Raw genomic sequence first — 27023 nt, 5'->3', positions numbered from 1 at the left:
GAGATACAGTCAACATTTTGGGCTGAGACCCTTCGTCAGGACTTACTGAAGGAAGAGCTAGTAAGAGATTTGAAAGTGGGAGGGGGAGGGGGAGATCCCAAATGATAGAAGACCGGAGGGGGAGGGATGGAGCCAAGAGCTGGACAGGTGATTGACAAAAGGGATATGAGAGGATCATGGGACAGGAGGCCCAGGGAGAAGGAAAGGAGGGGGGGAGAACCCAGAGGATGGGCAAGGGGTATAGTCAGAGGGACAGAGGGAGAAAAAGGGCAGGGGGACAGAGGGAGAAAAGGGGGAGGGGGACAGAGGGAGAAAAGGGGGAGGGGGAGGGGAAAATATGTGTATATAAATAAATAACAGGTGGGGTATGAGGGGAAGTTGGGGCATTAGCGGAAGTTAGAGAAGTCAATGTTCATGCCATCAGGTTGGAGGCTACCCAGACGGAATATAAGGTGTTGTTCCTCCAACCTGAGTGTGGCTTCATCTTTACAGTAGAGGAGGCCGTGGATAGACATATCAGAATGGGAATGGGACATGGAATTAAAATGTGTGGCCACTGGGAGATCCTGCTTTCTCTGGCGGACAGAGCGTAGGTGCGTTCACCAGCAACTTTGATGTGTGTTGCTTGAATTTCCAGCATCTTCAGAATTCCTCGTGTTTGAGCATATTTCTGAATTAGTTCCTAATATTACAATGTTGTCCATGGAAAATGTCAGTTCTAACCCATCAAGTAGACTCATTAATTTTCTTGCACATTTCAATAAATTCTCATGCACCCGAGAAAGCCACAACACTTTAAAATTTTAGTCAGCTGGAAGAAGATTAAAACTCAGTCCTCGAAATATTAGCTCCTTTAAAGTCAGCCTTGAGTGTTGAAACTGTGATAGAATTTGGCCACCCGAAGATGGTTAGCTCATACATTATGAATTTGGAGGCTAATTTAGATAAAGTTATGCCACATTATTCAGTATTTGACTGTTGGTAATTTGATTTTTAGACACTTGTACATTTAAATACCATTTCACTGTGGTCAGGAAAGTCAGAATTTTTTTTCCATGCACTTACAGGAACTGGTGATATTCTTTTTCTCCTTACACCAGGAGATTCGGACTTTGCAACACATTTTGAAGATGATGATGATGATGATGAACTACTGGGGGAAGGACTGCGCCTTCTTGGCTGCATTTGTGGAGAGACATTTGCATTTGTTTGACAGTCAGATGTTTGCTTTCCAAACTCTGTCCCATCTGCTTTCACTGGAATTGGCTTCACAATCTGCAAGAAAAACAAAAGTGACCCTAGTTTATTTTTTTCCAGTGAACTGGGCTATAAAAGAAAAAAGTTTAAATTAAATTTAGTAAGTCATTTGCAATTTCCACCGAGTGCATGTAGGCATGACATAGAACTATCCTGGACTACAAAATTAAAAGCAAATTAATTTTAATAATTTGGTAATAATCTGCATGACATTATAATAATGTACATGTACACACAATTTATATACTAAAAGGAAAGGGAAACATCTGTGCCTATTTCAAAGAAAACTAGGACAAGTACCTAAAATAACAGTAGAGGGCACTGTGATAAGGCTTTAAGTTTATACCTGCAATGCAACCAGTGTCTAAAGGAGTACACCTGGGACTTAGTCTGTGGACTCAACACCTCATTTACCCCAATTTAATGCTACTTTTAATCTGATATTAATTACAAGAGCCAGCAGCATTAGAGTTGATGTCATACCAAATATCTTTCAGACTGAAGAATTCTTAGAGTAAAGCAGGAAATAAAAGTACGATTATAATTATTTTTGTTTAAATCATGTTTCAGAAAGTGAGTTTGGGTCTGCACAAGAATAAAAGGCAGAAACTGAAATACAAGCATTTGAAAATTAAAACTTGAAATTATGGGATTTTAAGTGTGGATGAAAGCTTACATTTTGATATTAGTCAAGTCCCATCTCCCTTCCTTACAAAATGCATTCATAATTTTAATTTGTATCCCTTCCTCCTTTTAATCATTTGCACTTTTCACAGAATAATGCAGAAACTGTCTCTGCCAAAACTTTCTCTTGCTCAAAAAAACGTTCCTTTGCAAGATATATCACTGTACTTACTACAGGTCCTCGTCTGTTCCTTCTTTCTAACCATTCATGCTTCCAGGCTGGCATGCAAGTCACCTTCAGCTTTTCCCTAATTGTGCGCTCTTCTGGGCGGTCATCCATCTTTGTTAACCCTTTGAGTGTCTCCTTGTTTTCAATGTCCCGACTGGAGGAAAAAAATGTAGAAATATAACTAAATAATAAAGCCAGTTTATTGTTTATAAATACTGCACTTTATATCTATTACTCTTTCAACAACTACAGAGTATTTTCTGAAACTACCTTTCTTGTATACTTCTACGGCGAGAGTTTCCAAGGGTGAGGTAGGACAACCTGCTTCTCTCAGAATCATTAATACTGATCAATAGGATTTGTAGTTGCTTCTTAAGGTAAGATCACCAATAATATCCATTCAGCAAGAGTCAGATTGCAAAACAAGTCTTAACAGAAATAATAAAAAGTTTTAGTTCAACTATTCTCCAAACCTAATACAAGGCCGTAACTGTTCTGGGGAATTACTAGATATCCTAATATATTAAGTACATTTATAGAATGTCTGAACATTTGGATTTACAAAATAATACTGTAACCTTGGACACTAGAGGCCCTCAGAGAAACAGCAGGAACACATTAATGTGCAAGCAATAACCCAACAGAGCAAAAGGAAGCTTATTAACAAGCAGTTTAAGGCAGTGGATTTAAACAAAATAAATGAACCCTATCAAGCTTTTTAACAACAGTAAAACAACGCTGGTATATACACACTGGGTACTGTGGAGTATTATCACTAATTTACTCAAAAGCTCAAGGTTACCAAAACCATTCTCAGTGGGGGTGTGCAAATAGTTCAGCAGAAAGCACTGCATAGGGTAAAGTATGTTTTATCATCAGTCACAGGAAGTGAACATACAAGGTTAATTTTACGATAGTGTTATTGAAAACAAAAATCTGTATATGTTCATTATTATTGCAGTTTTGTGAGAATAGTCTCCATTTTCTAGCTGGCAAAAATTGCTTGATTTTTTTCTGATGAACATATACACATTATTAATAATCCAGCACACGGGGTACATTTCCTGATGAGTTAACTTCCTGTTGTGCTTTTTGGTTATCCCTTTCTGTTACAGGGGATTTTAAAAAAAAGTCTTGCATAGTTGTGATGATCTGGGGGTGGATAGTGGGGTTGCAGCCTGGAGGCACATTGTTAGAGCATTAAGTAAACAATATTGAAGGCAACTGAAAGATTAGCAGATGGGAGAGAGAGCAAGACAGCCAGACAGTCACAGTGGTAAAGTGCTGTCTCACAGCTCCAGAGACCTAGGCACGATTTTGATTTCCAGTGTAATCTTCGTGGAGTACACATGATCTCCCAGTGACCACACAAGTTCCTCCTAGATGCCTCAGCTTTCTCCCTCCCATTTCCCAAGACATACCAGTTGCTAGGTTAATTGGCTACTGTAAATTTCCCCTCATCCACATGAATTGCAACAACACAAGTCTCCTGATTCAAGTATTCTCTCGTTTCAATAGACGACAATAGTTTTCAGGGAAATAAAGGTGTGGTTGGTGAGATTACTCCCAGAGTCAGCTTGAGAGGTCATTCAGCACACTGAAACTATGTCATAAGGAAAATGACACAGGAGGGGTTGGTGGAAAAAGATGAATAATGGGGGGGAAAAAAACAAGGAGCTGTTTAGAAACCACCTTTGACACTAATATACATTTAGAATGCCAGTGCCTGAAAGATTTCAGCCAGCAATTGAACATAACAAATACAATTGACAATAATCAGTTGTATTGGAGTACGAGTGCACTGAGGATTGTGACCGTGAGAGGAAGTACAAAATGCACCAGGGACAGAGATTGTCCTGCTTTAGGGTATAGAAATTATAAACATTGAGAACTTGTACCTTAAAGAGTCAACGGTGTAATAGCACAAGTCACTTGTACAAGAAATACCTGTATACTGATACCTATAGATACCAATAGATATGCAAAATGTTGGAGGAACTCAGCAGGTCAGGTAGCATCCATACAATCAGGTGCTTGATGGTTGTCATGGCATCATGGGAAGGCCATTTCCATGTTGCATCTCTTGGACTTTATGGCACACAGCTCAGAGGAAGTGACGTGCAAGTTTGCAGAGAAGGCAGGGCTGTCCAGCTGATCAAAACTGAAACTTTGAAAGACTCATTGTATATTCCATAACTGGGCAGATGCTTCCTTAACCCCATTCACTTACACACAAAAAAAATTATCAATTCATGTGCAACCTCATGCCCCTTTATGCCAATTTCAAGTGATCATACTGAGGCCTACCGAAATTCTCCCCTCCTCCACGAAATTGTCAGGAACAATAGTTACTTATTTCTCCATCTGTCCTGCTTTCCTCTGCACTTGCGCAATGCAACGGTTCTTGTTGGGTTCAAAAAGGTTCCAATGTGCAACTGGGTCTCATCCATTCCACCAAATGCAACTTCTCAAAGAGTTGAGAAAATTTCTGCTAATAATAAAGGATCTTCCTATATTTATGTATGTTGATATGCAAAAACATAAATAAACAATTCAGAGAAATGCAGAAACAATCAACTGAATTGAAGTACATTGTAAGACCCAAATTCCATTTCAGAAAGCATGGATATGGGCCAACTGCTGTTTTTTCAGTGCTATAAATTACTTTATATGGCTTTTTAAAAAAAAACATTTAAAGTTCCAAAGATACTTCTCTTACAAAAAAGTTTGAAAGTAACAATTTCTAACTACAGTTCATGCCAACTGATGATCTTAATGTAAGTATTAGCTGCCTTTGTACTTTTCACATAATTCACACAGATGGTGGAATCAATGAAGATAGCTTGCAAATAAAGAGTGCCTCAGGTTCAATGGTAAGATAGTCCATCTCAGTCAGGACTAAAAGGGGAAACACTGAATTGGCTGCAGTCACCTAGGCTCAGAAGATGACAAGATACTTGGCCTTCCCATTCCATCTAACAACACACACGCGCACGCACACGCACTATGTGGGAGGAACTCAGCAGGCCAGGCAGCATCTAGCAAAACAGGACAGTTGATGTTTCCAGCCAAAACCCTTCCCATTCGATCTAGCGACTTCCTAAAGGGCAAAGTGAAAATATGGACATAAAATTGAATTTAGTTCTCTCCCACCAATTATTCAATACAAAAGCAACTAATTCATTGCCCCCTCCCCATTCAACACTAGAGATTGTTTTATATGGGACACTGTCTTCAGATTGAATGATGAAACAAAACAAAAGGAATAACAAACTGATAGGTGCATAATGTCTATTCAATGCCAGAGCGAATGCTGTTCACATCATACTGGAACATGCGTCATACTCAAAGACTCAAGTATGCATACAGAATACAGCTCTAAGAGTTGTCCTTCTGAGTCGCATTCTGTACACACATACTAAAGGCATAAAACACATATCCAACAGCAAACACTGTCAGATCAAGTACAGCATTTACAGAGATTAAGGGAGCTAGGGCTTTACTCTTTGGAGAGGAGGAGGATGAGAGGAGACATGATAGAGGTGTACAAGATAATAAGAATAGATCGAGTGGATAGCCAGCGCTTCTTCCCCAGGGCACCACTGCTCAATACAAGAGGACATGGCTTTAAGGTAAGGGGTGGGAAGTTCAAGGGGGATATTAGAGGACGGTTTTTTTTTTACTCAGAGTGGTGGTGTGTGGAATGCACTGCCTGAGTCAGTGGTGGAGGCAGATACACTAGTGAAGTTTAAGAGACTACTAGACAGGTATATGGAGGAATTTAAGGTGGGGGGTTACATGGGAGGCAGGGTTTGAGGGTCAGCACAACACTGTGGGCCGAAGGGCCTGTACTGTGCTGTACTATTCTATGTTCTATGTTTACTTGCTGATATGCTTTGGTCTCTCTTTAGAAGGACTCTCATAGGACATAGAACCAGAATTAGGCCATTCAATCCATTTGAGTCTGCTCCACCATTCCATCAACATCCCAGATCCCACTCAACATCATACACCCGCCTTCTCGCCAAATCCTTTGATGCCCTAACCAATCAGGAAACTATCAACTTCCACCTTAAACATACCCACGGACTTGGCCTCCACTGCAGTCTACAGCAAAGCAATCCACAGATTCACTACCCTCTGGCAAAAAAAAAAATCCTCCTTGCCGCTGTTTTAAAATTTCACCCTTCAATTTTGAGGCTGTGCCCTCTAGTTCTGGATATCCCCACCATAGGAAACATCCTCTCCACATCTGGCCCACCTAGTCCTTTCACCATTCAGTAAGTTTCAATGAGATCACCCCTCATGATGTTTGAAATTCTTAAACACAAATCAGAATTTAGATTAGTCTTAAATAAAACAGCTCTGGTTCTTCAAAGAGTATTGTCCGGATAGTAGGATTAAAGTAGATAGCTCACAACTTTAAAAATACTGAAAGATGAACCACAGTAAATGGATTTACATTTACAGGATTTTATAGCATGTATTGGGCACAGGATTTTTATAGGATGTAATATTTTAGAGGACTGATTTTATATTTATTGCATTTTTTTAAAAAAAAGTGTTCTCTTTATGCTTACTGTGGGTTTTTTTAAAATCTTACAACAGATCCAGGACAACAGGCAGTTTGTTCTCCTTTACCCTTGTGTATTGAAGAATGACAATAAACAAGTTTGAAATGAACTCTCGGGGGATGTGGATACTCAAGAAGATGGGGAATAGGAGTGGGAAAAGGGGAATATAAATGTTGGCAAACATCTGTTCTATTGACAAATTATACTTTTTAATACAGTTCTAATTACCATGATGGGCCTACATTGTCCTCTTTTCATGGTTCAAACCAGAGCTTACCGTACATATACTTTACACACTGTAAACCTGAGGTCATTTTGATCTCGGGCATACTGAAGATTAATGATATTTAAACATCAGCCAAGAAGCAGAAAAAAAAACTCAAAACCCCAAGATTGTTTAGATTCCACAAATCACCAACATTGCACCTGGATTCAACTTAACGCCATAATACCAGTCTACACCTAGAAAAGATTAAAAACTGTGAGTGACATTACATTTAGTTAAAACACCTGGAGTCTCACTAAGAAAACCTTTGATGCAGGGTTCAGATACATACTAGCTCACAAAACAGCTGGCAAAATATACATTCAGCACACCAGTTCACCTGCTCCTTATCTAATCTGCCAATCATGTGGCAGCAACAAAATGCATAAAAGCATGCAGACATGGTCAAGAGGTTCAGTTGTTGTTCAGACTAAACATCAGAATGCCGAATAAATGTGACCTAAGTGACAGACCATGGAATGATTGTTAGTGCCAGACTGGCTGCTTTGAGTAACTCAAACTGCTGATCTGAGATTTTCACACACAACAATCTCTAGAGTTTAGAGAATGGTGCAAAAAAAAAACCCAACAAACCCAAAAATCACATCAACTGGCAGTTCTGTGGTTGAAAATACCTTGTTAATGAGAATGACCAGACTGGTTCAAGCAGACAGGAGGGGGCAATAGTAACTCAAGTAACCATGCGATACAACAGTGTGGAGCAAAGAGCATCAGAATGCACAACACATCGGACCCTGAAGTGGATGAGCAACAGCAGCAGAAGACCATATTGGGTTCCACTCTTGTACTTAAAGTGGCCAGAGTGTAAGATTGGTTACCATTTTTTTTAAAAACCCAATTTGAAAACACTTCCATCCTACACATTATGCATTGACACTAGGCCATAAATGGCATGCAAGGAGGATAGATAAAAGGTATTCATTAGGTTTTCAAGGAACAGTGAAGCAAACATTAAATATTTGAATTTATGGTAATTTTTTTCCTGGTTGCTTTAATTATATGCTGGTGTGCTTATAATTAAACTACTTTTAGTATTTGCCAAATCTGACATTTATTGTTCGTTGTATACATCCACAAATCCAAAGAATTTTCTCCCTAACTATTAGACTTCTCCAACAGCTTCTTTTTAAATCCTCAAATATTATTAAACAGTAGTTCATACTTATTAGAAAAATGAAGTACTAATACAGGGGAATATTTGACTCTCTTTGTATGCAATTAGCTTCGTGAAGAAATCAGGAGGAAGAGGCATGCACACAGTGACATAGGCATCCATTAGGGTCCCCCCCCCCAAGTGATTTCAAAGCAAATATATTTCTTGGATTGTTTCCTGGAACACAAATTGTTTTCCTTACCTACTAAAACGAATAAATTCCAGTAATGTAAATAAATATTTTCTTAAATTACTACTAATCTCTTAAGAATCCAATGCAAATGTAGGAACCATGAAGGAATGATGAGATTTACTTCTCAAGTTATGAGTGTGACCACACAGAACACAAAAAATAAGTGTCACTTTTGCACAAGAAAGGAATTAGAATTTGGACATATGTTTTGATATTTCATCACTTAGCCCATGCCTAGTACAAGAAGGTCTTTACAAGATGGACCAACAGCACTATACTTTCAGTGTGTTAGAAGTCAATTAGTGATAATTTGATTGTTTCCCAAAATTCCTGTCTTGATACAGTTCCACAAAATTGAAAAATTTAAAATGTAATTCTTATTTAAAAACAAACGAACAATAAGCAGAAATCAAGCTGGTAATCTTAAAAAAAAATTGTCAGAGGGTAAGTGCATTATGATGAAAGATGGCATAACAGGTTACTCAGAAATGTTCAACATAATTGAGCAAAGTGAACACAATCTGTGAAAGAAAAATCACACTTCACCAAATGAAGATCAGGAGATACAACAAATCACATTTTCAGAAGCCATTTTATTAAGTGCCCTATAAAAGATCAGGGCAAAAAAATGCAAGCTCTAACTGCAAGATGAAACGTAGTGTGGGCGGAAGACTGGTTTGCAAACAAGAAACTGAATAGACATAAACAGATCTTTTTCAAGTTGTCAATGTGCGCTACAAAGATTATTAGAATTTATATACACCAAGGCAGCTTGTTAGAAAGCTGAAGCAACACAAAATGTTGGGAGGAACCTCAGTGAGTCAGACAGTATCAACGCTGACTTGCTAAATTTCTCAGAGCAAAGATCGTACTGGGCTAAATGTCAAAGCTGTGGACCAAGACATTGGTTTAGTACAATACGTAGGCCATAAGCTTACAGGCCTTAAGAGGGAGGGCAGAAAGTAATGCAGATTCTTAGTTTGAAGGATAGCATCGAAAGCACTCAAAAATTGACCTAGGCTTAGTTGGCTTTGTAAAGTTATGAGGGAGACTTAATATGATGTACCAAATCTTAAATCTTTATTTAACTATTGCTGTACATACCATAGGACTTATTTCGCAAACAATGCCAAAGCATTTTTATCTCGGTATTTTTCTCAACCGTGTGTTCTGAGAAAGTAAAATGGAAATGAGAGACAAAAAGGCCAAGAGAGATGGCACTATGGCAAACTAGGAAACTTGACAATACTCCAACAATCTTTCTGAAAAATGAGATCTAGCACATACTAACCTATTGCTGTACTGTGTGGCTTGCAGAGTAAAGACCACTTATTACTTACTAAGTTTGTAAACAGTCAACTATTAGCCTATTGCCACAAAAACAGGAACAGCACTGCCACACAAGCCTAGATACTTACAAAGCCAGATGCTTGTTTTTCAAAATTAAAGCCTAGCTCTTCCGGATTTCTTCGCAGCAAAGTCCTTGATCAAATCACTGAAATCCAGTTTCAAACAAGAACACTTTCAAGTGACATCAGAGTAAGATGACTCAGCCTGTCCTGTCCCAGTGGATCTGAGCCTATGTAGTTGCCGTTATCAGGCCTGCCAAATATGTCACTGGAGCCTCGGATAGCCAGTCCCCTCTCAACCAAAAACTTCACAAAAACTTCTCAATACGTCGGTCCAGTAGACACTCTGACTGGAACTGTTTCTGCAGTTCTGTATCTATTCTTCCGCTGTCAGACGCTAGTGTAACGTAGGTCAGTATCGTTTTCCTGTGGTGTTTGCTATTTTCATGTTCTGCTGTGCGCTCAGCGGCATGTTTCCAGTCGCTAAAGCTAGTTTCGAAGATGGACTGACAATTACCATCACTGAAGATGTGGCATGCAAAACAAAACACACAGCCGGTGGAAGAGGAATACAAGAGCCACTGCCTTGATATGTACTCACCATTTACGAGCTTGCGTTTGAAGTGAAATTTGGAGAAAAAACATCTCTACTGTTTGTATACTCGTTCCAAAGCTTTGATATCCACATCCTTATTCTGGCAGGACTCCAGCCCTTTCTTAGCCCAGTACGCTTGGACTGAATCTTCTAACGTTTCCTTTCCCCAGCGAGCAGGATCAGTGCTGTAAGGATCCTCAGTAGTGGTAACGTTAACATTAATGGCGGCCCGACTTGGTTGTTCGGAGGCCTCTGTGGTTGGGAATCCCAAAGTCATGCTCTCTGCCTCTTCAACTGTAGCTGCTGACTGTGGCAAGGATGGTGGTCCTGTGCTAATGCTGGTGCTAGCGCTAGCTGTTGAACAAGTCTCCGTTTGTCCACCGGTCTCAGACTGTGACAACAGCGACGGTACTGCAGCATCATCAAGAACAGGTTTAAAAAATTCTGTCAATTTCAATGTCTTTTTTAATGCTTCTTTCTTATGGTCTTTTTCATTTCTTTTTTCTTTTCTGTGCTCCACTTGCGTACTTTTTTTGTCCGCCATGATGATAGCTACCTATTTTGGGCCCCTCTGCAGCTTGGGCCGCTGAGCTGCAGCCCAGCCTAGGCCTGCCTAAAGTCTGGCCCTGGCTGCCGGCAAGGGTGGTGGAAGCGGATACAATAAGGTCTTTTAAGAGACTTTTGGATAGGTACATGGAGCTTAGAAAAATAGAGGGCTATAGGTAAGCCTAGTAGTTTCTAAGGTAGGGACATGTTTGGCATAACTTTGTGGGCCAAAGGGCCTGTATTGTGCTGTAGGCTTTCTATGTTTCTATGCTTCTGCTCCTATATCTTGTGGTATACAAGATATTAAGAGGAATAGATAGAGTGGACAGCCCAGCGCCTTTTCGCCAGGGCACCACTGCTCAATACAAGAGGACATGGCTTTAAGGTAAGGGGTGGGAAGTTCAAGGGGGATATTAGAGGAAGGTTTTTCACTCAAGAGAGTGGTTGGTGTGTGGAATGCACTGCCTGAGTCAGTGGTGGAGGCAGATACACTAGTTAAATTTCAGAGACTACTAGACAGGTATATGGAGGAATTTCAGGTGGGGGTTGTATGAGAGGCAGGGTTTAAGGGTCGGCACAACATTGTGGGCTGAAGGGCCTGTACCATGCTGTACTGTTCTATGTTCATGTGAGTGTTGCAAGATTTCCAGCTTCTACAGAATCTCTTCCATTACTTGCTTGAGACACAAAAATAGTTGGGAAAATAAATTGTGAGGACAGAAAGAGGCTACAGAAGGTAAAATGTATAGGCCAAGACCTCGCAAATGGAGCACAACGTATTCCAGACTGAAACTGCCAGCTTGGAAGGGGGAAAAAAAAATCAAGTGCAGTTTTCTAAACGAAGAAAGATAGACTTGCATGCCATGGCCATGAATCACAAAGCCTGGTATACAGGAAGAGAAAGTTATCAGTTATCCCCAGAGGAATAAAATGCAAAACTAATGCTTTATGGTGCATCATGGTATATTGGGCATTGATGACAACTTGAGAGACACAGAAAGAACACAGAATGTATATAGTACTGACCTCATTACTCAAGGATGTTAATGCACTCAGAAGTTCAGATTTAGACTAGTAACAAGTGATCTTTCTAATGAAAAAAGTTAGAGAATAGACATATCTGCTGAGGTTTGGAAACGTGAATAGGGATCACTGTTTTAAATGGGGGGGGGTTAGAGATGAAGGGTGACAAGGTTACTCATTTAAAGCAGCAGAAATGAGGCAAATTTTCTTTACTTAAAAGGATCACAAGTCTGGAACCTTCCTCAAAAGGGTAGTGGAAATATATATTAGATAGAAATTTGAGCAATGAGGATAAATAACTATTGCATCTGAGATTAAATTAGATTATCCTAGCCATGACTTTACCAAATGCATAGTAGGCTCAAGACAACTCCACTCCTACTTCTAATTTGTAATCGTGCACGGTAAGCTTTTCACACACAAGTACTGGGGTCAATTTGCTGTGCCTGAAACTTTTACAGCAACAGTTTTGCATCAAGAGATCAGTCTGATCCTTTATTTTACGTGACAAGAATCTCACCACCCATTGAAACTTCAACCCCAACTTCATTTTAGCGTTGGATATTATTTTATTGCTCAATAAATTCCACATGCAAGCATTAAGTATTTACTTGTACTTGAAATCCTTGCTTAATGTTACTTTTTGTTGGACTGAAAATGAAGTTTGGTAAGATGCACATTTTACTCTGCTATAGTTGTTTACTTGCTCAAAACTAAACTTAAAAGATATGCATGATATTAGATTGAGAAAGCCGCAGGTTTCGACAAGACTTCTGTTTGCTGAAGCTCACACTAGACCATTGTCAAGCCAAAATCCTGGAACTCCCTCCCTAACAGCATTGCAGGTATAGTCATACCTCAACATCTACAGCAGTTCACCATCAATTTCTCGACAGCAATTAGGGATGGAAAATTAAGTGCTGGTTGGGCATGTGATGTCCTTATCCCTGGAATAAATGAGGAAAAAACAATATTTTCCTTCATGTATTCAGTACAAGTTGTTATAATTTATCTTCTCCAAATTACACTTGTCTAGGAAAGTTATTGAAATATTAAATGAAAATTCAGAAATACTTTGTTACAGAAGTATTTACTCAGTTTAATAAGTTTGATGTGCATCTTTAAACAACAGTAAATAGGATAAAACACTACCAAAAATCTGTCAAGGAACAAGTTTCCTAAAGCAAACTTACAGGATTACTGCAATTCCAGTTGCAGCTTTTATAGCCACCCAAATGTATATACTAATATGTGAATTGTTGCACTAAAAGAAATAAACACAATAGATAGGCCTTGGATTTTGACTATTACACAAAACAATAAATATAGATACTTCAGGAGATATTTCCAGTGGAAATAAGGTTAGGAGGGAGAAGGTATAGGAACACTCAAAAGATACATTGGTAAAACGATGGGAAAAATCTTTTCATTTATTGTCAAGACAGTTCTTTTACTTAAAACTAGTTGCCAGGTTTCAAAACTTGGCATTAGCTAACCACACAAAAACCTTACGCTGCACCCACTCTGCAAAACAGTCTTGCTGAAGTTTAAGTTGGCAAAACAACTTTAGAGTTCCAAATATTTCTGAGCCAGTGTTGTTCTAAAATGTACAATAAAACAGTAATCAACTCATACCTGTACAAAATTACATAGAACTGGAGAGACTAAAAGTACTTAGAAAACAATTTTAAAAGACCTAGATTAGGTCTAAAGGCTGATTTATACTTGTGCGTCAAATGTACGTTGTAGGTACCACGTATCCTATGCCGTAGGGTGATGTGCACCTCCCCAAAAATGTAACTCACACGTCGTGGCGACGCAGACCGCAACAACTGTGATTGGTCCGTTTGGTAGCATCGCATTTCCTCATATGCATTTCCGCTTGCTTTTCTCCCCCATGTCTGGACACTGATGCGACATAAATGGTTGGAGACAATGAACCAATTCAACAAATCTACCTGTCGACATCCGAAAAGATTTGAAATGCATCTCTTCGTCCATGTCTCTCATGAAGAATCTCAACACAGTGGCAGAGAAACCCCACCGCCAACTAGCGTTTTGGCGGTGAATTGCAGAGTGACGCAGACACAACTTCGTACGCACAAGTATAAATCAACCTTAACTGGCAGAGAAATACAAGATTTGTTTTAAAAATGTCATCAACTGCATCCAAGGCTTCATGAACTCCCGGGACACTTTGCCCCAGGAGACTAGCATGACCATGAAGCCTTGCGTGGGCACCTGTGTGCGCATGTGCTGATGTTTCCCCCCCACCAATCAGTTTTGCCTTCATCTTCCCGACTACACTGCACATACATTATTTCTATTTTATATAGGCTGTGTATTTATCATATCATTCCTGCTTTTACTATATGTCAGTGTTATTTATTTTCAGTTTTATGTGTTATTTGGTATAATTTGTTAGGTTATTTCTTGGGTCTGGTTATGCTCAAAAATTTTTCCCATATAAATTAATGGTAATTGCTTCACGCCATTTCAGCACGAAAGGTTTCATAGGAACGCTCTACCTTAGCGGGGGAAATACGGGAGAAACCAATTTAGCCCAATATACAGGATGTCCCGGCAAACTCGGGACAGTTGGCAACCCTATGCTCAAGTTCAACAGTGAACAGGGAATGAGGAAAGGTGCAGCTGACTCATATCGTTTCCTCGTGGCCCGGTAGCACATGCTTTGAGGCCCGGTGGTTGGGGACCACTGAACTATACCACAGCATCAAAGACAGTGCCAAAACTATTAGCACATGTATTACAGGTCCTTGATACTTCTACAACATTCATCATACAGATAAACAAGCGCCTTCTGATGTCCTCAATCTCAAACTCTTTCAAACAACTCAAACCTTAAATAAAGCATGGTGCTTTAAATCCTTTCCACATGTCATCTGCCACAGTTATTCTAAGCACACACTTAAAGATCAAAATCTCAATTATATTTCACATGACATACGGTCTTTTTCCATTTAACTGGGACAAAACTGCCTTTTACTTCAGTATTTACATTTTTCAGCAATTTTCACATCTATACTAAATTCCAATTGTAACAACTGGGAAAACTAACAATAAATACTTCAGGAAAGGAGATGACTTTTCAAAGCCAGTAGACCAGACACAAGTGATTACTGAACTCCTGACAAACTAGATGTCTTCTATTGCCTGCACATATATACAAGAGGAAACTACTACCCAAAGAGATGATGGAATCAGATTTAGTTTCTTTCGAAAGAGATTGATCAAAAGTCCAAGGATCCCATGAAAGAGCTAGGAATGGAACTGATTACATTGCTCTTCCTAGGAGGTTGAAAGGTGAACTGATGGATATTCAATGTCATAGGGCCCAATGGAGTAAAAAAAAAGACTATTCCATTGGCAGAGTCAATAATCAGAGGGCACAAAGTCACTGGAAAAAGAGCAGAGGCAACATAAGGAAGAACAATTCCCAAGAAGAATTTAGACATGATCTAGAATTCTTTGGGAAAAGGTTAAATCAGAATAAAATTACATTAGACACAGAACCTATCACAAAAGTTGACATAAAACTTGATGAAAGTCTGCTTACTGCAATGTTACCACCAGAATTTTTAAGTAAGATCAGCAGCCCCAGTGAAAATATCTGAAATGGGAGAAATTTTGTTAGAAATGTGACTCTTGAGTCAAGTCATCAATAGATATTGCTCCCATCTTTCAGCACAACAAACCATTGCAAGTATGAGGTGGCAAGGGGCACCTCATGCTTGGTGACAGATGGGATTTTTAACATGAGACTTAAGAATTTATAAACAGAAAATCAAATCAGATGGGAGGGAGAAAGAGGAAGGAAAAAAAAAGATTAAAAAGAATTGAAAACTTAGTCCTGATGCAAGGTTTCAATCCAAAATAATCGACAATTCCTTCCCTGCACACCCTTGTCACCAGATTCTGAAAGACACACCGAATTCATCCAGCACATTGTTACTCCAGGTTCCAGCATATGCAGGGTTGTGATTCCAATGTAAATATTGCTACTCGGTATACAACTCTACAGCTTCATTGTTCTGGGTTAATATTTCATTTAGAAAGGCATTTGTATTAAGTTCTAGTCCTAACTCCTTGCAGCGAGTTCGATTGACAACTGACACAATGTTCCAAGGTTTTTGAAACACAAAAGTTTGTTGAGCTGTGAGTAATGGGTTTATTATTCTTGCTACAAGTTGTTAGACCAGTTACACCTTAAAAATGTGTTCTAAATTGAGGTAATTGGAATTTCATATGGCTTTGGAAACAAGCAAAATAAATACTGTAATTTATTTACGTTGCCAACTTTTCTCATCATTAGCTATCTTAGTTGTTCAAACATAATCAAGTTCACAACTATTAAGAGGTTTGTAACAAATATTCAAAACAAGTATTAAAGTAATAATCAAGGAAAATTGCATACACTAAACATCTCTGCATTTGTTCCATCATTCCTTACACATTCGCCTTTCAGAACCTTTACCTCCACCCCATGTACCAATCAATAGTGACTAGCCAAATCTAATTTTCAGTTCTCTTGAGCATAGAAACTTACAGCACATTACAGGCCCTTCGGCCCACAATGTTGTGTTGACCAAGTAACCTACTGTAGAGACTGTCTAGAATTTCCCTAGCGCACAGCCCTCTATTCTTCCTTGCTCCATGTACCCATTTAAGAGTCTCTTAAAATACCCTGTTGTATCTGCCTCTACCACTGCCGCTGGCAGTGCATTCCATGTACCCACCACTCTGTGTGGCAAAACTTACCTCTGACATCCCCTTGGTACCCATTTCCAAGCACCTTAAAATGATGCCGTGCCCCCCCCCCCCCCCGTGTTAGCCATTTCAGCCCTGGGAAAAAGCCTCTGGCTATCCACATGATCAATACCCCTCATCATCTTATATAGTTCTATCAGGTCACCTCTCATCCTCCGTCACTCCAAGGAGAAAAGGCCAAGTACACTCAACCTATTTCCATAAGGTACGCCCTCCAATCCTGGCAACATCCTTGCACTCTCCCTATAGCATCCACATCCTTCCTGTAGTGAGGTGACCAGAACTGAACACAGTTCTCCAAGATCTTATATAGCTGTAATATTACCTCACGGCTCTTGAATGCAATCCCATGGTTGATGAATGCCAACACACCATATGCCTTCTTAACAACACTGTCAACCTGCACAGCAGCTTTGAGTGTCCTATCGACACGGATCCCAAGATCTCTCATTTCCTCCACACTGCTAAATGTCTTACCATTTATATTATATCTTGTCTTCAAATATCTGGGCTGAAATCCATCTGCCACTTCTCAGCCCAGTTCTGCATCCTACTGATGTCCCGCTGTAACCTCAGACAACCCTCCAGACTATCCACAACACCCCCAACTTTTGTATCATCAGCAAACTTACTAACCCACCCTAGTAGAGGCTATTCACAATTTGAAAATTTATCAAAAATATTTACTTGAACTCTTTGAACCAGTTCAAGACAGTGTATTTGCTCCACTAGCAAATACACAAGCTATTTTAGCAATGCTCAAGATGGCATTCCAATTTTAACTTTGCCAGAGTCAATTTTTTTTCAAAAAAGTTTCCAGACATACAAAATGCCATCTGCATCAAGGACAAGATCATATGTTTAGCTTGCAAGGGGCTTAAGATCAATTTTGAATGAAAAGTCAATATGACAGGCATTTCAGATTTAATAGTTACAGGGGAAAATTCCTTGTCAACTCAGCCAGCTCCATCATGGGCACAATACCCCCCACCAAGGACATCTTCAGTAAGGCAGCATCCATTGCTAAGGACCCTTCTGGAGAAAGCCCTCTTCTCGTTACTACCATAAGGCAGCTGGTAACCTTAAGACCATACTAAGCAATTCAGAAACAGGTTCTTGCTCGCTACCATCAAATTTCCGAATGGTCCATGATCACTACATTATTATTCTTTCTTTCCATAATATTTATATTGCAATTTGTAGCCATTTTTATGCCTTTGAGCTGTACTTCCGCCACAAAACAAATTTTATGTCATATGATAAAACCTATTTCTGATTTACAGTATTTAGTTCATTTTCCTTGTACTGTTACAGGGTAAATGGCAGGAAGCACTGGATTAGCTACTTTTGAGGAAAACAAACAACTAGCTTTTATGTTTTTGCATCAAAAGCTCATCAGAAATCGCAGTTATAATTGTGTCAATGTTAAGCACAGAAAGCAGCAAAATATATCCCTTTACCAGCTGACAACCAATACAATGGATTCCAGATAATTGGGCCATCGGTTAATGGAGGCAGCCACTATTTGGGATAACTCTTAAAAGAACAAAAACTAATCAAGAAACCTCTTCCTAGAGATGCTGCCTGGCCTGCTGCGTTCACCAGCAACTTTTATGTGTGTTGCTTGAATTTCCAGCATCTGCAGAATTCCTGTTGTTTGCGTCAAGAAAGTAGCCAGGATTCCCTTTATTTGGGACACTATGCCACTTAATTGGGACAGAAGACTGTTGTTGAACAGTTTCTAACTAGTGTCAGTCACATGCACTTGTGAGGATATTTGATACTACACTGTGCTTAGAACGAACAGGTTTAGCATCAGTTCTATGCAACTTTGTATTCATGCAGTAATACTTATCACTGATAATTGGCGAGAAATAAGCAGCAAGACAATTGAGAACCGTTTTGTTCACTGTGGTTTCAAGCATTCAGGTTTGGAGATGCTAGAAATGGCCAAGAGTGAAAATGAAACAATTTCACTACTTCAACAAGTTAGAAAGTACAAGGAATTTGAAGATATTGACAATCATCTTGAATGTTACAGTGGAATTGAAGATCGAGGATGCAATCGCGAAAGCACTGCACGGAGGCAGTCCATTATCTGCACTAGATGTTTACGCAGATTTTGTTCATCTACAGTCAATTAAAAGAAATAGCATTGTACACTGAATGAAATCCTCCACCAATATTAGGAACTAATACACAATTTTACAGTACTGCAGTACTGGTAGTGCTCTAATTTGTGTATTTCATTTAAATACATAATTTGTTAGCCAGTTAAATTGTAGTTTGTCTTTTTAAAAAATCTACATTTTTAACCATTTCCATAAAACTTTGACTATTTGGGTCAGCCACTTAATTGGACCAAAATGTACTGATCTGGGCATGTCCCAATTAACTGCAATCCACTGTCCATACATCTTGGCAAACAAAAACATGCATTCATTCAGAAAGTTTCTACTCGTTTCTTGATCAATACTAAATGCCTTGGCCAATTACAAACAATTAGACATGCTGCTGATACAAGTATTTTGGTGTGCTACAAGACACTTAATTAACACAAAACTATTAACAGCTATTTTCATTTAGTCTGCATGTTCATCAGTGATGACAGGTACATAAACAAAACACCATGCTGATGCCAGGCTGCAGAAATGTCTAATATTAAGTGTCTTTCCACAATTGATAGGGAAGGCATGAAGGCAGACCTGACACGGATTTATAGCTTAGTGTACAACTACTACGAATGCTCATACTCAATGACTGTGCCAGTGATGTAGTGGTACCCGCACCCACACCTCGAGGTGAGAGGTCCCAGGTTCGAATTCGGCTGGCTCCTTGCACAAGTTCCACCCGAGCTGGGTTCAGCGATGAGCTAGCAACCTGGCCTCATAAAAAAGACAAACACTAAAGGAATGGCAAGGTTGCCACCCAATGCGCCTGAAGGCACGGAGAGGAACTTTATACTCAATAGCAAAGAGGCTAGTTGTTTCCAGCTTCAAGTGATTTATTTATTAAATAAATAAAATTAAATAAATAAATGTATTAAATAAGTAAATAATAAATTAGAACACTCCCTGAACATCAGCTGAACTGAAATTTCTCTGTATAAATGATAAGTACAGCATATGTACATATAACCAGAAAAGATTTTAAGCATAAATGTTGAAAATAACGAAGTTGAAAATCTGCAGACTTCCAAGAACATGTAATATATTGTAGAATCAAGGTTCAGTAAAAGATTTCAGCAAGACAAATTACCATCTGTTCAGTGATTTCGTACCACGTAGCCTTTCTTCCCCGTTTGTAATGGTCAAAGTATATATGCCATCATATACAACATTGAGATTTATTTTCTTGCAGTAACTACCAAAAAACACAATAGAATCAATGAAATACCACAAGACAGCTAATGTGCAAGAGATAAGAAACTGTGCAAATACAAAAATAATAATAACTAAATAAGCAATAAATATCAAGAACATAAGAAGAGTCCTTAGGTTGCGGGAACAGGTGACTGGTTAAGTTATCCCCTTTAGTTCGAGAACCTGATGGTTGAAGAGTAATAACTGTTCCTGAACCTAGTGATGTGGGCCCTGTGGCTCCTGCACCTTCTTCCTGTTGGCAGCAGCAAGACAGCACTGCCCGAGTGCTGGGTGTCCCTAATGATGGACGGATGCTGCTTTTGGGACTGAATTCATTTTATTTTATGAACCTCTTTCTCATAACAAAATCCTTTAATCCATCTTAGTTATTACTAATATGGAGCAAGATAACCTTGACAAGGTACCTGGGAATAAATTGTACTGATTTATGTGGGAATGTTTATGTACAGAGTTGCCAGTAAAGAAAAATATATAATTTCTCAGTTCTGATGTGTTAATTTTAATTCCTATTTACGTTAAAATAACTATTGGGATCTAAAACTAATCATTGTAACTGATTAAAAGCTCAAAAATAGGAAAATGAAAATGTAAACCACTACAAAAGGACAAATAAAAATAGCTCTAATCAGCCACAATTTAAAAATGCATTTGATGTAGAATGTACACAAAAACTTCTAACATGCTGGAATACCGTTAGCATATTAATTCACAAATACATTGCTGATTTGTTGCCATAAATAGGCTTCTTTGAACTCCTGGTAACATTGAGATACCACATGAAAGGACTGCAAAAATAAACAAATCACATTGATGATCAAAATGTGATGGAGTTGAGTGAAGCAAAACGAACACTAAAATCAATCTAAAGATCTGCAGCATCTAAAAAGATATTTCAAACTTGATTGGAAGAACTGTCATATCAATCCTTAAATATTAAAATTTTAGATGAATGTGTACAATTTGTGAAGTTAGCAGTTATCTGTAACAAACATGATCAATTCAACTTTACTAAAATACTACTATAAACTTTGATTCAACTACTGTAAAATACTTCTTTCTAACCACACATCCAACTACTGAAACATCACAAATGTGCAGAATCTCACACTGACTGGGCAGAAGCACGCTGCATGAAGAAAATTAATGATCAGGATCTTTGTTTTATCGAAGAGATGCATGACAATGATTTAATATTGTTTACCTGTTGATGCAGCAATACCCATGACATTTTAACCAGCAAATCAATGGGCTGGAGCTTGCTGGTAAGGAACTATCTAGAGTTTCCCAAACTGCTGACATTTTCTCCTCATTGCCGAGTCCACTATTCCATGTTCATCGACAACACTTCGAATTTGAACACCATTTCCAGTTGTGGAATGTAAATGTGCTTCAATACAACTCTCCTACCAAACCCACTGAAACATTTAAAAACACATTCAAACAATAAATGTTTTCTGAATGTTTCTGAGTATCAGCCATTCAAAGGAGACAAAATAAACACATACTAGTTCTGGAATAAACAATATTTCAAGTCAAGACCTTGCATCAGGAGTAAGTGTGCAGAGGAGATATAGTCAACATAGAGGTGAGGGCGTGAGGATAGTGCAAGGTAGATAGACAGCTGATAGGTGGAGTTAGGTGAGTTGATGAGTTGGTGGGCAGATGAAACCAGGAGAGGAGAGCAGAGGTAGAGGTAGAGACAGAGGCTTAAAGTGTTAGAAGTAGAAAAAAAGGGCTGCAGATTTTGGAATCTGATAGGTATAGTGATAACAGAACCAGATAAAGGAAGGAATGATGGACAAGAGTTAGAGAGAATAGGCAGCCTAGTGGATAAAGCACTGGGGAAGGGTCTCGGCCCGAAACGCTGACTATCCGTTCATTTGCATAGATGTTGCCCGACTTGCTGACCTCCAGAATTTTAGATTTCCAGCACCTGCAGACTTTCTCACCTAGCGGATAAAGCATATGGGTGATGTGCAGTTGGGGCTGCAACTGGAAGTGGCTGACGGGCAGGGTTGATAGTGAGGACCTGGGTTGATCAGGAAAGAAAGGAAGACAGGAGGCATAAGTTGTTAGAAATTGAAAAATTCAGATGTTCGTACAATTGGCAGAGTACGGGGTATCTTTCCTTCTAGTTTGTGTTTGGCCTCAGCCTCGTCAGCGTAGGAATGGAGCTGGAAGTTAAAACAGCATGCAGCTGGGAGCTCAGAATTGCCATGAGGACAGGGTGCAGATAACCAGCAAAGCAGCAGCCTAGTCTATTCTTGATTTCACTGACATACAAGAGGGGACAAAGTAAGAACTGAATGCAATAGGTAAGGTGTATGTCATCCTTTAACAGCTGGAAAGGCTGTTTTGGCCCCTGAATGGTGGTAAGGGTGGTGAGAGGAGAAGTGTTGCAGGGGAAAATACCAGAGGGTGAGGAAGTACTCTTTATACTGGCCATCTCCTCGTTACACTCAGTCCTGATTCAGAAACTTGAGCTGAAACATTGACCTTCTCCCTCTGCCTCCCCAGTTGCTGCCTGAACTACAGAATTCTCCCAGCAGTTTAGCTTTTACTTCAAGGGAAATTCAACGTCTTTGTCAGATTTTATAGCTGGCAAAGCCCATGGTGTGATTTAACCAACTGAAACTTTCTTTCTCCCCTCCCACTGTTTCATGGGTAGGGTTCATTCCGGGCCACTCAGTTGCTGACACTGCACAATCATCAAGACGTAACTACATTGGATCAGGGTAACTTTAGGCAGCAAGCTGACAAGCAGATTTGGAAGTCTCTCTCTCTCTCTCTCTCTCTCTCCCTACACCATGGGAGACATTTCAGGAAGCAGGCTGCCTGTCTAGGTTCTGGCACATCACAGGCAACCCACACATACCATTGGTTGCTTCCCTAGAGAATAGGCAGCATTACGAAGCTCCATAATCTGAGCATACGTCAATAAATGTGAATTGAAAAAGCAGACTGTGTTGATTTATTTACCACACCCCCTCCCACCCACACAAATTCCACGAGAGTGAATGTTTTACTGCATCTCAAATTTTTGGATAGCAATTTGTGAAATCAGTACAATTGAATTTCTGTAACCCAAACTATAGCGCCTGTATTTATTGTGTGGTGTCAAAAATATTTCCCATAGCAGCAAAATGGGCTTTGCTTTTTTTTTAAAAAAAGGGACAAATGACAAATTGGCAGTGCTTGGGATTACCACATGCAAACACCAGAGAAAATTATTTCTATTCAAAACTTGGAGGTGTTTTCGTCAATTTTATCTCTTCCACTAGGATAAATACTCCATGTGATACTAAAAGGATCTGAAACACAAAATGCAAATATACACAAAACCAGTCACAAGGTTACTGAATATAGAAATACCAAAGACAACTTCACATGCTTTCAAATCAAGTGATTTGCATGGGGTCCAAAACTTCTTTCCATTGCATCGAATTTTGCTAAGTGGTTTGAAGTTTATTTCAGCCCAATTACAAAAAAAAGTATCATTTGGGGCCAAGCATGTTCCCTTTAATAGGATTTATTGTCATTGTTGCAAGTGAGAACAAATATACAAGACCCAACATATTTACTAGAACTGAACTGTCCAATTTGTTTTCTGCTTTCCCCTATTCTTTTGAAGATTCCATACAAAAATTGTAATTTCTCAAAACTTCAGACTTAAGCACTTAGAAATCATTTTATAACCATATTCGAAAATGTAGTATGAAGCCATTCTTTAACTAGATCTCATCTGGAAATGCTTCCACAGAACTATCAGACAACTTAACAATGACAACATCATTAAGTATGACATGGGAATTAAACTAAGTCCATAACAACCGAGCACAATTGGAACACTTTTATATTCGCAACTAGTTTACCTTAAGTGCAATGATTCCACATTAAGTTAACTGAAATTGCCCAAACTTAGGGACAGGAACATTTTGACTGCCCACTATCTGGGACAGGATTGTGACATAGTCAAGGAAGAATGAACCAGGTGATATTTGAATATACTTCAAGAAAAACACTTATGATACAACAGTCAAGTGAAAACTTATTTGAAAAAGCTTAGGCTCTCTCATCTGCTAAATATAATTTTCTGATAGGCTTAAAAGTGCAAACAAATCAACCATGCAACAAGGATCAAGTGTTGAAGGCTGTATAAGCTCTCAAAGTACTTATGCTGTTAATACAAGTGAAATGGATTCTTGCTAATGTACCTGGACAAGAATCAGCTCATTCATCAAGAGGTTAAAATTCATATTTATAATTCGACATTCAAAACACTAACATTGTAAAACTGCAAGGATTAACCAACAAGTAGAACACAAGAAGAATGTAGTTTCCTCCATTAGCTATGAACAGTCTTTATATTAAAAAAAATCCAGAATACAACTCAGTATTACCTGGAAACCAGAGCAATGCCAGAGGAACTGAGGGGTTCAAAATGTTGTTTATATTCCGTTGTTAATTACTTACTTTGTAAAAAAAAATAGATCAAATACTTAAAATTGAATTAATATTAGTTGTTCAATCCAGCAAGACCAACTAGTTCTCCGGTATAAAGACCCAGTTACTCATAACAACATACAAAATTATGAACAGCATAGATGGATAGAGCCTTTTCATACGCTGGAAATGTCAGTAAAAACGTAAACTTCCTGCTTCTCACCTTAAAATGAGATGTGCAAGGCAAATTAAACAAACCACAAAAGTGATAGGTGTCTGAAAGGCACTGGCATGGGAAGTGAAAGAAGCAAACGTTGAAAAGGCACTTAGACATATGCCAATGCCACAGGCAGAGAATGTGAGGGATACAGGCAACGTGTAGGTGGGATTAATTAGATTAACAGCATAGTTCCGGTGAACACAGTGGGCTGAAGAGCCTATTGCTTTACTGTACTCTTCAATTAACTCCTTGTGCACATTTGTACTTTACCAATACAGTTTAATCATTAGTAAAACAGCACATCAAAGCTGAACCAACAAGCTTTTAAAACAATGCTTCGTAACCTCCTTAGATCATGTATAACACAGGTGAAAAGGAGATACTTCATCCAAGAAAGAGTAGCAAAATTTAATGGTGGAAATAGTAGCCATCAAGACAAGCTTGAAACAACAAAATTCTGATAAGGCAAACTCTACAGGAGTGAATTCAATTGAATTTATTTAAATCTTACACCTGTCCGGAAATGTGAGGGAGTAAAAAGCATTGTGTTATGACTCTAGACAAGCAAGTTTAAATCTGATGACAGAATACTGGAGCAAACTCGTCAGGCCAAATGGCCTTATTCTGTTCCTATGTCTTATGGTCTATGCATCAGTATCCATGCTTCTTTCCCCACTTACCATACTTATTCCAAAATTTATAAAACTGTCTAACGTCCAAAGAGGTGGATTAAAAAATGTGCAGCCATATTTAACATCATAGTCTGTTAAAAACTGTGAGTCTGTCATAAAGTTACCAAGATTGCTCAATTGTCAGAGTTTTGAATCAAAAAAAACCTGCATGTGGAAATAAATCCAGTCAATAACTATACAGCTGTTAACAGGTCAAATTATAAAGAAGAAACATCGCTTAATCATGTGCTCATTGACAAGTTGATCACCCCCACCATAATGCAAGTCATATTTTCTCAGACTACCCTCAATTACAGGATGAATTGTTTTTACGCAAAAACAAAAGATTGACTAAAATCTAAGGCAGAATAAAAATCATTTGTAATGGACTGCCATGTGTCAACATCTGCTATTAATTAGTGTGCCTGAAGTAGATACATTGCACAAAATCTTTCAAACATCAACTCTTTTTCAAAATATAGCATTGGTTGAACTATACAAGTCAAGACACTCAGGAAAGTCAATCTTGGGTTTCAAAACTTGGGTCAGCTTTGAGTGGTGTGGTTTCTCTGCAAACATCAGTAATTTTCCAACTGAGCAACTTCCTTGCTGCAAGTTAATTTGGTCACATACAGGTATACTCTGTTTCATGCCAAACTCAAGCAAGCACGCATTTTCAAAAAAATTTGTATTTTCATGGCATAAAATTTAAAATCATCTAGCATTTAACATTTTAAAAACACAAGGTTCATTTCATCGAATTGATCAACTGAAAAAAGACTACCATCCTAAAACATGGAATTTTAAAATTAACGAAAAGAACCAAATCTGGAATTTGCTTAATCTGAGACCAAGTGAACCAAATATCAGTGAGCAGTGGCTCAGTTGCAAAAACAAACTGCCTTTTCAAAAACATCCACTCACGTGCTTCCTCTCCAGCTGCAGAGCAGAGAAATGCATCAATTCAAACAGGCATGCAATGCCCTTATTAATTTCAACAAACTCCTGCAATAAGGCAAGATAGTCTGTTTCCTATCCAGCATAGCAGTTTATAGCATTTCTTTAATAATTCAAGTGATTAGGAAGCATCAGGATAAAACAAAAATAATCCTGTAATAGTATTTAAACATTTTTGAATTATTGCTTTCAGTTTTAAGTACAGTCTAAAGATGCAGTTTCACCACAGCTAAGTGGGGGGGAAGAGGAGGAAGATCACAAGGTGTTAGGTGAAATCGAGGGGGGGGGAGGGGGGAGAGGGGGAGAGGGGGCTTCCCAGCTTTTTATTTCACTACCACTCCAACAAAAAGGCAGATAGGTAGAGATGAGTTCAGCCATGATCTTATTGAATGGTGGAGCAGGCTCAGTGGGCCAGGTGGCCGACTCCTGCTCCTATTACTTGTGTTAAGTTCCTCCCCAGCACCACTTTCTTACTCTGACTCCACATCATTCCCCCCCCCAATCCTAATGAAGGGTCTCAGCCTGAAACGTCGACTGCACTCTTTTCCATACATGATCCCTGGCCTACTGAGTTCCTCCAGCATTTTGGGTGTGTTGCTTGGATTTCCAGCATCTGCAAATTTTCTCATTTGCAATTTAGAATTAGAAGCTAACTGCAAATAAAGCCATATTTTGAAACACTTGATCTTTTTGTGGCACAATTAGCAGCGGGTTTCATGAATCAAGTAAAAT

General features: G+C 38.9%; 1 protein-coding gene across 1 annotated transcript in view; it reads right to left on the bottom strand.

The window, feature by feature from the left end:
* The window catches only part of map3k1 (mitogen-activated protein kinase kinase kinase 1, E3 ubiquitin protein ligase), an 87433-nt gene that overhangs the window by 45753 nt on the left and 14657 nt on the right, over positions 1–27023 (bottom strand). The window contains exons 2-3 of the mRNA XM_063042950.1: positions 2114–2264; positions 1066–1275 (exon numbers count right to left, since the gene is read on the bottom strand). Of these exons, the coding sequence (XP_062899020.1) occupies positions 1066–1275; positions 2114–2264 (361 nt within the window). The remainder of the gene's footprint in view (positions 1–1065; positions 1276–2113; positions 2265–27023) is intronic.

Source organism: Mobula hypostoma, chromosome 3 (genome assembly GCF_963921235.1).
Source record: "Mobula hypostoma chromosome 3, sMobHyp1.1, whole genome shotgun sequence".
Taxonomy (NCBI): Eukaryota; Metazoa; Chordata; class Chondrichthyes; order Myliobatiformes; family Myliobatidae; genus Mobula; species Mobula hypostoma.
This window is presented reverse-complemented; position numbering and strand designations above follow the sequence as displayed.